The sequence below is a fragment of the Centroberyx affinis genome, unplaced genomic scaffold, assembly GCF_046629955.1.
Source record: "Centroberyx affinis isolate AG114_WGS23_722 - 3 ecotype Tasmania unplaced genomic scaffold, CSIRO-AGI_Caff_v1 ptg004939l_1, whole genome shotgun sequence".
Lineage (NCBI taxonomy): Eukaryota > Metazoa > Chordata > Actinopteri > Beryciformes > Berycidae > Centroberyx > Centroberyx affinis.
This window is the reverse complement of record NW_027282426.1, coordinates 26,067-39,974: the sequence shown is the minus strand read 5'-3', so window position 1 is coordinate 39,974 and position 13,908 is coordinate 26,067. Positions and strand designations below refer to the sequence as shown.

The 13,908-nt window shown below is 44.9% G+C and overlaps 1 protein-coding gene across 1 annotated transcript in view; it reads right to left on the bottom strand.

Moving 5' to 3' along the window:
• LOC139666335 (GON-4-like protein) overlaps positions 1-7,332 on the bottom strand; it is a 62,509-nt gene extending 55,177 nt beyond the window's left edge. The window contains 7 exon segments of the mRNA XM_071545519.1: positions 1,700-1,861; positions 3,150-3,431; positions 4,505-4,640; positions 5,837-5,889; positions 5,967-6,041; positions 6,903-7,072; positions 7,205-7,332. Coding sequence (XP_071401620.1) covers positions 1,700-1,861; positions 3,150-3,431; positions 4,505-4,640; positions 5,837-5,889; positions 5,967-6,041; positions 6,903-7,013 — 819 coding nt within the window. The 5' untranslated portion in view covers positions 7,014-7,072; positions 7,205-7,332.
• Positions 7,333-13,908: the final 6,576 nt, after the last annotated feature.

The following is a 13,908-nucleotide window of genomic DNA, read 5'->3' as shown; positions in this document are numbered from 1 at the left end:
AAATGCCTCCAACCACTTGATATGAATCCAACCAGACAGGACTCCAGACTGACAGCACTAACGCAGCGGTGCCTCTGCCCCCCGGGACCTCTGTCCCGTCAGAGCATCTTCCCTGGACCTCTGTCCCGTCAGAGCGTCTTCCCTGGACCTCTGTCCCGTCAGAGCATCTTCCCTGGACCTCTGTCCCATCAGAGCGTCTTCTCTGGACCTCTGTCCCGTCAGAGCATCTTCTGTGGGACCTCTGTCCCATCAGAGCGTCTTCTGTGGGACCTCTGTCCCGTCAGAGCATCTTCCCTGGACCTCTGTCCCGTCAGAGCATCTTCTGTGGGACCTCTGTCCCGTCAGAGCATCTTCCCTGGACCTCTGTCCCGTCAGAGCATCTTCTGTGGGACCTCTGTCCCATCAGAGCGTCTTCTCTGGGACCTCTGTCCCGTCAGAGCGTCTTCTCTGGACCTCTGTCCCATCAGAGCGTCTTCTGTGGGACCTCTGTCCCGTCAGAGCATCTTCTGTGGGACCTCTGTCCCATCAGAGCGTCTTCTCTGGGACCTCTGTCCCGTCAGAGCGTCTTCTCTGGACCTCTGTCCCATCAGAGCGTCTTCTCTGGGACCTCTGTCCCGTCAGAGCGTCTTCTCTGGACCTCTGTCCCATCAGAGCGTCTTCTCTGGGACCTCTGTCCCGTCAGATCGTCTTCCCTGGACCTTAGTCCCGTCAGAGCGCGTCTTCTGTGGGACCTCTGTCCCGTCAGAGCGTCTTCTCTGGGACCTCTGTCCCGTCAGAGCGCGTCTTCTGTGGGACCTCTGTCCCGTCAGAGCGTCTTCTCTGGGACCTCTGTCCCGTCAGAGCGTCTTCTCTGGGACCTCTGTCCCGTCAGAGCGCGTCTTCTCTGGGACCTCTGTCCCGTCAGAGCGTCTTCTCTGGGACCTCTGTCCCGTCAGAGCGCGTCTTCTCTGGGACCTCTGTCCCGTCAGAGTGTCTTCTCTGGGACCTCTGTCGTCTTCTCTGCCACGGGGCTGACGGTGACAGACGTTACTCTGGAGTGTACAATTTGATCAACAAGTTTTTTTTAGTTCCTTTGGAGTTTGGAAACGTTATTTCAGTCTGATTAATATTGGAATATGAGAATGGCAGATGAAAATGCGGCAGGATTTTACGAGCCATAACTGCATCGCCTACATAGACTAATACTGACTAGACTAATACTGCAGCCTCAGCCTACATAATAATATTATTATTTTGTTCTTTATGATTATAGCCTCCATTCAGCTTCAATATGCTTGTGCTCATACATGCTCAAATATGCTCGATGTGACTTACGTTGTTTGTCTGAATAATGCTTCGATTTGAAGTGTGTAGTGGTGCGTGTTTTTTTGTTTTATTTTTTTTTGGGGGGGGGGGCTAACAAACATCGACATTTGATCTTTAACTAACAGTGCAAATCAATCAAGATTTTTGGGGAAAATGTGCATCCCTAGTTTATATTGTTTATTGCAATTTAATTTACTCTAGACTATTCCAGTAAATGTTGTACGGAAACCCTGATAGCCAGAGACACTAACGAGCAGCTACCGCAAAGGAACAAATTTCTCTCTACACCATCATACCGTAGGTAGGAGAGGAGGAAGAGGAGGTGTTTACCTGGTAGGAGAGGAGGAAGAGGAGGTGTTTACCTGGTAGGAGAGGAGGAAGAGGAGGTGTTTACCTGGTAGGAGTGGCAGGCCGGGTTGGAGGCCAGCTCCTCTTCCACAGCATGTAGCCTCTCCAGGAAGGAGGAGTCAGTAGGAACAGGCAGGAGGTGCTGAGGAGCGCAGGAGGAGACCAGAGGGGCAGGCTCCACCCTGAGGTGTCTGGGACATCTGGCTCTCTAAACAACAGGTCAGAGGTCAGAGGTCAGAGGTCACGACACCAGGGTCACTGACTGACATCAACTACAGAGAAACTCTTACATCACGTCTTACATCAACTAAACAAAATAATAGATTGAGTTGAAAATCATATTCAGCACCCACAATTACAGCAATTATGACACGTATACATTTTTGCAACATTTGAGGTAAAAGGCTTAGGTACGACATCGGGTATTGTGTGTTGGGGAACCACATTTCCCATGAAATGGCCTCTCTTGACTGTAAGGAGCATACCAAAATTATTGCACCTTTTTCTGGTGGGTGACAGTGTTAACTAACCAAAGACCAGAACTATCATTAGCTACATTTCTATGGTGCAATGTAAGCTGGATGGTTTATTGGCATGCTGAGTTGGGGTTCCCAAAAAAAATCTGTCACGTACGGTTCGCCACCCACGGTGCCGATATTGTGGCGGTGACCTTTAACTTACATTTCCTATACATTGATTTTGAGAAAACTAAACAGTCTTAGTTTGCGATAACTTCTATGATCACAGGATCAATACAACAGAATTCAGATCGGCCGGGAGGAACAAAGCTCAAGAGAATAAACTGAGTGACTAACCCAAAGGCAAAGTTTATTAAAAGTAATAACAGTAACACACACACACACGCACACACACTCACACACACAACACCTGACTGTTACACCACCCCACCTGGAGTAACTCCGCCCCACCTGGAGTAACTCCGCCCCACCTGGAGTAACACCACCCTACCTGGAGTAACTCCGCCCCACCTGGAGTAACACCGCCCCACCTGGAGTAACACCGCCCCACCTGGAGTTACTCCGCCCCACCCGCAGATAAACGTGTAGGACCCTCGGGTTTCGGATTGACCCGCATCACTACTTGGGTTTATAGCACAGATTTGAAGCCCAATTCAGCAGTGGAAGATTTCAGTATTTGATTTAATTTGCATTTCATGTTGCAGTGTAGATGTTGGTCTACTAACGCTAACCACTGCAGGAATATTTTATGTTATAATAACAAAGAGGAGTATTTACTTTTGAAAGAAAGTCTGTTGCTTTAGTTCTACTGGACTTTGATTTTCAGTGAAAAAAGTTTTCATTCAGGCAAACTTGTAATATATATTTTCATATATTTCAATAATATGACTGTCCAGATCAATAACATTACTGTCCAGATCAATACTTAACAGATCAGTAATAAGACTGTCCAGCTCAATACTGGGTCTAGAGGTCAGAGGTCAGAGGTCAGAGGTCAGAGGTCAGAGGTCAGCATACCTGGGCGGGGCTGTCAGTCCTCTGGTCAGCCAGCTGTCTAGACTGGGAGCCCAGAGGCATTCTGGGAGAAGAACCCACACTGTCCACATCACTTAGAAACGTCTGCAAACACACAAAAACAAACACACACAGACACACAAACACACACAGACACACAAACACACACAGACACACAAACACACACAGACACACAAACACACACAGACACACAAACACACACAGACACACAAACACACACAGACACACAAAAACAAACACACAGACACACAAACACACAAAAACAAACACACAAAAACAAACACACAGACACACAAAACAAACACAAAAACAAACACACAGACATACAAACACACAAAAACAAACACACAGACACACAAAACAAACACAAAAACAAACACACAGACACACAAACACACACAGACACACAAACACACAAAAACAAACACACAGACACATTTAGAATGAGCTGCATCACATGACGTCGTTCAGCAGAACATTCTGTCAACAGTCAACTGCAGTAATACTACCTCTGTTGAACAAGTACACTGCAGTAATACTACCTCTGTTGAACAAGTACACTGCAGTAATACTACCTCTGTTGAACAAGTACACTGCAGTAATACTACCTCTGTTGAACAAGTACACTGCAGTAATACTACCTCTGTTGAACAAGTACACTGCAGTAATACTACCTCTGTTGAACAAGTACACTGCAGTAATACTACCTCTGTTGTACAAGTACACTGCAGTAATACTACCTCTGTTGAACAAGTACACTGCAGTAATACTACCTCTGTTGAACAAGTACACTGCAGTAATACTACCTCTGTTGAACAAGTACACTGCAGTAATACTACCTCTGTTGAACAAGTACACTGCAGTAATACTACCTCTGTTGAACAAGTACACTGCAGTAATACTACCTCTGTTGTACAAGTACACTGCAGTAATACTACCTCTGTTGAACAAGTACACTGCAGTAATACTACCTCTGTTGAACAAGTACACTGCAGTAATACTACCTCTGTTGTACAAGTACACTGCAGTAATACTACCTCTGTTGAACAAGTACACTGCAGTAATACTACCTCTGTTGTACAAGTACACTGCAGTAATACTACCTCTGTTGAACAAGTACACTGCAGTAATACTACCTCTGTTGAACAAGTACACTGCAGTAATACTACCTCTGTTGTACAAGTACACTGCAGTAATACTACCTCTGTTGAACAAGTACACTGCAGTAATACTACCTCTGTTGTACTAGTACACTGCAGTAGTACTACCTGTGTGTAGTACTGTAGTAATAGGAAAGTAGGAAAGGTCAAAGGTCGATCTTCTGATTGGCTCCTCACCTCATCCTCCTCTTCCTCATCAGGACAATACTCTTCATCTGAGGAGTCTTCCTCTTCCTCCAGTAGGATGTCAACAAACTGAGGAGGCTGCAGACAGACAGGCAGAGAGACAGACAGTCACTGAACCTGTCTCACTCTCAGCCTTACAGTGACAGGACTGAACCTGTCTCACTCTCAGCCTTACAGTGACAGGACTGAACCTGTCTCACTCTCAGCCTCACAGTGACAGGACTGAACCTGTCTCACTCTCAGCCTCACTAGACTTTACAGTGACAGGACTGAACCTGTCTCACTCTCAGCCTTACAGTGACAGGACTGAACCTGTCTCACTCTCAGCCTCACCAGACTTTACAGTGACAGGACTGAACCTGTCTCACTCTCAGCCTTACAGTGACAGGACTGAACCTGTCTCACTCTCAGCCTCACTAGACTTTACAGTAACAGAACTGAACCTGTCTCACTCTCAGTCTGACTGGACTTTACAGTAACAGGACTGAACCTGTCTCACTCTCAGCCTCACTAGACTTTACAGTGACAGGACTGAACCTGTCTCACTCTCAGCCTTACAGTAACAGAACTGAACCTGTCTCACTCTCAGCCTGACTGGACTTTACAGTAACAGGACTGAACCTGTCTCACTCTCAGCCTTACAGTGACAGGACTGAACCTGTCTCACTTTGAGCCTTACAGTGACATGACTGAACCTGTCTCACTCTCAGCCTCACTAGACTTTACAGTGACAGGACTGAACCTGTCTCACTCTCAGCCTTACAGTGACAGGACTGAACCTGTCTCACTCTCAGCCTCACTAGACTTTACAGTGACAGGACTGAACCTGTCTCACTCTCAGCCTCACTAGACTTTACAGTGACAGGACTGAACCTGTCTCACTCTCAGCCCGACAGTGACAGGACTGAACCTGTCTCACTCTCAGCCTCACTAGACTTTACAGTGACAGGACTGAACCTGTCTCACTCTCAGCCTCACTAGACTTTACAGTGACAGGACTGAACCTGTCTCACTCTCAGCCTTACTGGACTTTACAGTGACAGGACTGAACCTGTCTCACTCTCAGCTGTCTTACCTTAGCCATGGCTCCCTTCACAGCTGACTGCATCTGGAAAAGCAGGTGGAGAAAATCAGAGCTTTAGTTATACAGGGTTTGGGGTTTTCAGATCTATATGATAAAGTGTGAGGAACATCAGAGCTTTAGTTATACAGGGTTTGGGGTTTTCAGATCTATATGATAAAGTGTGAGGAACATCAGAGCTTTAGTTATACAGGGTTTGGGGTTTTCAGATCTATATGATAAAGTGTGAGGAACATCAGAGCTTCACCTCCTCCTGCACCACCTGCTTCAGTCTGGACCGGGTCATCTTGGGCTCCTGGGGGACAACAGATTTAAATTCATATGGACGGACCTTCATACATGCAGAGCGGGTCATACTGAACAGACACTCACGAACATGGGAAGATCCCGTGTCTCCTGGATGGCGGCTTTCATCATGGCCACCACGTGCTCATGGGTAATGACTTCCTGAAAGACAGAAGCTTCATGAATAAAACATGAAGGGAAACTTCACTGTGGATTATTACTGAATACGTAATAAATAAAGTTTGATGCTCTAATCAGTTCTCTTCTTAAATATTTAGAAATCAGCATCAGCACCGATTCTTCTGCACAGTGAAGTCGCATTCAGCGAGTTTCACAGACCCATCAGTACAGAGAAGCCTGGGGGTCAAAGGTCACAGGTCACGGGTCTGAAAGGTCACAGGTCTGAAAGGTCACAGGTCACAGGTCTGAAAGGTCACAGGTCACGGGTCTGAAAGGTCACAGGTCACAGGTCTGAAAGGTCACAGGTCACAGGTCTGAAAGGTCACAGGTCACGGGTCTGAAAGGTCACAGGTCACAGGTCTGAAAGGTCACAGGTCTGAAAGCTCACAGGTCACGGGTCTGAAAGGTCACGGGTCTGAAAGGTCACAGGTCACGGGTCTGAAAGGTCACAGGTCTGAAAGGTCACAGGTCACGGGTCTGAAAGGTCACAGGTCTGAAAGGTCACAGGTCACGGGTCTGAAAGGTCACAGGTCTGAAAGGTCACAGGTCTGAAAGGTCACAGGTCACGGGTCTGAAAGGTCACAGGTCTGAAAGGTCACAGGTCTGAAAGGTCACAGGTCACGGGTCTGAAAGGTCACGGGTCTGAAAGGTCACAGGTCACGGGTCTGAAAGGTCACGGGTCTGAAAGGTCACAGGTCACGGGTCTGAAAGGTCACGGGTCTGAAAGGTCACAGGTCACGGGTCTGAAAGGTCACAGGTCTGAAAGGTCACAGGTCACGGGTCTGAAAGGTCACAGGTCTGAAAGGTCACAGGTCACAGGTCACAGGTTTGATCCCAGCTCACATGCAGGATGGCGCGGACGTTGTGGGACGTCAGGTTGTGCCGTCTGGACTTCCTGTCCAGGTCGATGTCCAGCTGTCCCAGGTCGTCGTCGCTCGACTCGCCGGTCTCCATGATGGACAGCTCCTCCCACGGCCTTCTGGGAAATATCTCCTCTCCCGTGCTCAGTCCATCTGACCAGAAGAGGAAGAGACACTTGTACTATAAGTCTTGGCTCCGCCTCCTTTTTCCAGGTCTCCTGAATCACATGACCTACATACTGTACGCCCAATTAAACATGTCCAATTAAACATGTCATACTGTACCACTATGTACTGTGTCCGTCTCCTCCTGTCCGTCCCGTCTGGGGACACACAGCGTCTCCTCCTGTCCGTCCCGTCGGGGGACACACAGCGTCTCCTCCTGTCCGTCCCGTCTGGGGACACACAGCGTCTCCTCCTGTCCGTCCCGTCTGGGGACACACAGCGTCTCCTCCTGTCCGTCCCGTCTGGGGACACACAGCGTCTCCTTCTGTCCGTCCCGTCTGGGGACACACAGCGTCTCCTCCTGTCCGTCCCGTCGGGGGACACACAGCGTCTCCTCCTGTCCGTCCCGTCTGGGGACACACAGCGTCTCCTCCTGTCCGTCCCGTCTGGGGACACACAGCGTCTCCTCCTGTCCGTCCCGTCGGGGGACACACAGCGTCTCCTCCTGTCCGTCCCGTCGGGGGACACACAGCGTCTCCTCCTGTCCGTCCCGTCGGGGGACACACAGCGTCTCCTCCTGTCCGTCCCGTCGGGGGACACACAGCGTCTCCTCCTGTCCGTCCCGTCGGGGGACACACACCATGTTCTCTCTCTTCAGAACTTTGGACTGAAGGAGACAAACGTCTTCTGCTTCCAGGCTTCGCTTCTCATGATGCTGCAGGAGGAACAGCGCAGTTTGTCAAAGGCTGTGTGTGTGTGTGTGTGTGTGTGTGTGTGTGTGTGTGTGTGTGTGTGTGTGTCTGTGTGTGTGTGTGTGTGTGTGTGTGTGTGTGTGTGTGTGTGTGTCTGTGTCTGTGTGTGTGTGTGTGTCTGTGTGTGTGTGTGTGTGTGTGTGTGTAAAAACTATATTCCTAACTAATGATTGTGTTTTCAGACTCATCTAAGCAAAATTAGGCAGAGAAGTCAAAACTGTATTATCAAGTTAGATTTAAGACTTTTTTACTGACAGTGAAATGACATTTAAGAGCATTTAGCAACAGAAATAAACAGTGAAAACAGCTGTAGTCCCGTCAGTGTAGAACTCAAAAGAGAATAAATATATGAATAAAAAATATACATATCAGAATATACTGTAGGTCTGTGTGCCTGGGCTGAAAATAAACTGAATTCAACACGTAACGTTACGATGCTTCACTTAACGCTGGAGATCAGATCTAATGTGACTGAAGACATTTTAACACAAACTGCTGCGGATCAGTTTCTACAAAGCATCGCGACAACTAAACCCGTTTCACACGAGGGGAAGGGTTTAGTTTAACGTTAGTTTAGTTCGCTTTAATTTAGTTTAGTTCGCTTTAATTTAGTTTAGTTCGGTTTAACGCTAGTTCAGTTTATTTGATGTGAATGGGCAGCTGCTGCTGCTGCTGCTGTTGTTGTTGTTGTTGTTGTTGTTAGCTAGCACTAGCTGCCAGTGTTACGGCTAAAATAAGATATAATGTTAGGATAATAACTTATGATACGATGAAACTTTAATGCTGAAACTGACTCATTATCTTAACATCTATTAAAGTAACTGGACAGAAGATAAAATACAGACTCACCCTCACGCTCGCTCTGATAGCCATTAGCTGTTAGCTAAAGGACCGGCGTCAAGCTAGATGGAAAACACTCGCTTCTGGTGGACATTTTTCAAAATAAAAGTCGACTTTGTCTTCAGAGTCAAACAGGGAAAGTTTAAATAACTGTCACCTGAAGCAAAGACGTCATAGGATCTAAAATATCTGTTACAGAAATATAAAATAACTGTTACAGATATATAAGATAAATGTTATAAATGATTTATATATTTGTATATATATATATATATTATTTTGATTATTTATATCAGCTTACCTGCCTGAACCGAAAAGATCCTCCATCCCAGTACTTATTTACCAAAGGTGCCAAGTTGTACATATTTTAAATGCTTTTATGGATTTTTGTGATCTATTTTTTATTTGACAATTCAAAGTTTCACAGTTTAGAAAACAGCCTGACACCCCCGAATTATTTTATTTTGAAGGAAAAATCGCCAAACTGGAAATGTGGTTCCTGTTCCTCGTAGCTTGTCGTCACAGCTCGCAAAGGGCGCGTTTTTTTTATGTCACAGTGAAATGCGTCCCACCAGAACCGGGAAACTTGCTGGGTTCCGTTCAGAGCCACAAATTCAGTTTCATGTCAAAGACATTAAGCGAAGAATGTTGTGAGCGACCTTCCATGAAGAGGAGGACAGAGGAAAACCTTGAACCTGCAGGTTCCTCTTATCTCACATCAGCTTTCTGTCTGGAGCCTGGAGCAGCTGAAGGGTTCCATAGTTAGAACAGTCAAGGCAGCGGTTCTTGGTTCTTTTACAGGTTTATTGAAACAATACAGGTGTTGCAACCCCAGAATGGAGGAAAAGTAAAAAAATAAATAAATTCAATGCAGTTTTTCTAGAAAGATCTGAGTTCAGAAAAGTATTTTAAAAGCACATCAAATGGACAGTTAATATTTAGAATTCATATGACCACAGAAGTCTATTTACAGGAAGAGGAAACAGTTTCTTCTTCATTTGATCTGTACAGGAAGCTCCGCTGCCTTTGAGTTGGAAGAAACTTCAGTTTTAAGGAAATCCTCCAATGTTCGGCTGTCATTGTTTCTTTCATCTATTAACATTTATTATAATATGGTTGTCATGTGACTGTATCATCAGGTCATATGAGAATTTTTTATTTGTTGCCACTCCTCCCCACATCACACAATGCTTTGTCCTGGTCATGTACTGTATAATTAATCAAATGACTGCAGTGTGCGCTAAGCCTGGGACACATTAAAAGCTTTTTCTAATCATAAACCCTAACCCTAACCCTCAGCTCAACCCTGATCTACCCCGAACTACCCTGAACTACCCTGATCTACCCTGAACTACCCTGAACTACCCTGATCTACCCTGAACTACCCTGAACTACCCTGAACTACCCTGAACTACCCTGAACTCTCCTGGACTACCCTGGACTACTCTGAACTACCCTGAACTACCCTGAACTCTCCTGGACTACCCTGGACTACTCTGAACTACTCTGAACTACCCTGGACTACCCTGAACTCTCCTGGATTACTCTGAACTACCTGAACTACCCTGAACTACCCTGATCTACCCTGAACTCTCCTGGTCTACCCTGGACTACTCTGAACTACCTTGAACTACCCTGATCTACCCTGAACTACCCTGGACTACCCTGGACTACCCTGGACTACTCTGAACTACCTGAACTCCCCTGGACTACCCTGGACTACCCTGAACTACCCTGGACTACCCTGGACTACCGCCGACTCTGCCCGATTTCAAATCGTTGTCAAATCGGGCTTCAAAAACATGTGATGTGTCCCAGCCTTTAGTGAACAGCTTAATATTTGGGTCTAAGTTGATCTACCCTGAACTACCCTGAACTCCCCTGGACTACCCTGAACTCTCCTGGACTACTCTGAACTACCTGAACTACCTGAACTACCCTGAACTACCCTGATCTACCCTGAACTCTCCTGGTCTACCCTGGACTACTCTGAACTACCCTGGACTACCCTGGACTACCCTGGACTACTCTGAACTACCCTGAACTACCCTGGACTACCCTGAACTACCCTGAACTCCCCTGGACTACCCTGAACTCTCCTGGACTACTCTGAACTACCTGAACTACCCTGAACTACCCTGATCTACCCTGAACTCTCCTGGTCTACCCTGGACTACTCTGAACTACCCTGAACTACCCTGATCTACCCTGAACTACCCTGGACTACCCTGGACTACCCTGGACTACTCTGAACTACCTGAACTCCCCTGGACTACCCTGAACTACCTGAACTACCCTGAACTACCCTGAACTACCCTGAACTCCCCTGGACTACCCTGGACTACTCTGAACTACCCTGGACTACCCTGAACTACCCTGAACTACCCTGGACTACTCTGAACTACCTGAACTACCCTGGACTACCCTGAACTACCCTGGACTACCCTGGACTACCGCCGACTCTGCCCGATGATCTACTAACATGCATCTACCAACATGGATCTACCAACATGGATCTACCAACGTGGATCTAACATGGATCTACCAACATGGACCTAACATGAATCTACCAACATGGATTTAACATGGATCTACCAACATGGACCTAACATGGATCTGCCAACATGGATTTAACATGGATCTACCAACATCGACCTAACATGGATCTACCAACATCGACCTAACATTGATCTACCAACATGGATTTAACATGGATCTACCAACATGGATTTAACATGGATCTACCAACATGGATTTAACATGGATCTACCAACATTGATCTACCAACATGGATTTAACATGGATCTACCAACATGGATTTAACATGGATCTACCAACATGGATTTAACATGGATCTACCAACATGGATCTACCAACATTGATCTACCAACATGGACCTAACATGGATCTACCAACATGGATTTAACATGGATCTACCAACATGGATTTAACATGGATCTACCAACATGGATCTACCAACATTGATCTACCAACATGGACCTAACATGGATCTACCAACATGGATTTAACATGGATCTACCAACATGGACCTAACATGGATCTACCAACATGGACTTAACATGGATCTACCAACATGGACCTAACATTGATCTACCAACATGGACCTAACATTGATCTACCAACATGGATTTAACATGGATCTACCAACATGGACCTAACATGGATCTACCAACATGGATCTACCAACATTGATCTACCAACATGGACCTAACATGGATCTACCAACATGGACCTAACATGGATCTACCAACATGGATTTAACATGGATCTACCAACATGGACCTAACATGGATCTACCAACATGGATTTAACGTGGATCTACCAACATGGACTTAACATGGATCTACCAACATGGACCTAACATTGATCTACCAACATGGATTTAACATGGATCTACCAACATTGATCTACCAACACGGATTTAACATGGATCTACCAACATGGACTTAACATGGATCTACCAACATGGACCTAACATTGATCTACCAACATGGACCTAACATTGATCTACCAACATGGATTTAACATGGATCTACCAACATGGATCTACCAACATGGATCTACCAACATGGATCTACCAACATTGATCTACCAACACGGATTTAACATGGATCTACCAACATGGATCTACCAACATGGATCTACCAACATGGATTTAACATGGATCTACCAACATGGACCTACTAAGATTGCACAACTTCAAGTTCAGCATAGAAACAAGCGCTGTTAGACCTGAAGGTTTTTACTAAGACTAGAGAAATGAAGACTGGCACAGATAATTCATTAGAACTGAACCTGCAAATATAACTGATAGTCACATAGAACCCTAACCCTAACTGATACAGTCACATAAAACCCAGAACAGTTTCAGGCTTATCAAAGAGCAAAGTTCTGCAGTGGAGCTGAGCTGTTGCCCAAGAGACAAATGACAATAAACCTGCAACTCACATTGTGTTAGCCTATGATTAAATATCACATTGTATTACATTAAATATTTGATTTGCAAATTTATTCAGTATCAATTTCTTAGCTTAAATGTCATTGGTATTATATTCAGATGTCCTTCAATAAGGAGCAGAAAGATCTAAAATTCAGACAGTTGATAACTGATTATGAATTATTACTTCTAGAGTTTGTAATAGTGAACTTTAGAGTTTGTCTCACAGTGCAGCCAGAGTTCAGACTGGGAACCAGATCAATGGCTCAGTGGTGGATATATAAAATTATAGATATAGATAGATAGTTATAGATATATAAATAACTGTTGTAGATATATAGAATAACTGTTATAGATATAAAATAACATCGATATATAACATAACTGTTATAGATATATAACATAACTGTTATAGATATATAAAATAACTTATAGATATATAAAATAACTGTTATAGATATACAGTATAAAATAACTGTTATAGATATATAAAATATCTGTTACAGATACATAAAATAAATGTTATAGATATACAGTATAAAATAACTGTTAGCACAAAATTTAAGAATTTAAGAATAGAAAAGAAGTAACATATCAAATCAAATCAAAACTTCATATCAAATCTCCCAGTAAACTCCTGAATACAATGGACACATGGAATGGACTCATGTCTGTTCTAGATGTTGTGGTGCTATCATCGGTCTGTTCTACATGTTGTGGTGCTATGTGTGGTGGGCGGGGCTTGGTGAGGAGAGCTGTAAGAGATGTAAAGCCAAGGTGTGTTGATTGACAGATGATGTCATGATTGTGGGCGGAGTCATCCCTGTGCCCGCTCTCCAGTCTCCGGGTCGACTCCACTGTCCAGCTCTGACAGGAAGCAGGAAACAGTCTGTTACAGCCTGTCTGTTCTGTCTGTTACTGTCTGTTACCATCTGTTACTGTCTGTTACTGTCTGTTCTGTCTGTTACTGTCTGTTCTGTCTGTTCTGTCTGTTAATTATCGTCTGTTACTATCTGTTCTGTCTGTTACTGTCTGCACTGTGGGTTTATTATCGTCTGTTACTCTCTGTTCTGTCTGTTCCTGTCTGTTACTGTGTGTTACTGTCTGTTGTATTGCATTGTTTATTTAGATCCCCATTAACTGCTGCTCTTTCTGAGGTCCACATAAATATTATTGACAATACTTTTGTGAATTGATACCATACATACACATACATACATACAGTATATATACACATACATACATACATTAATAGTCCATTTAAATGTGATGTG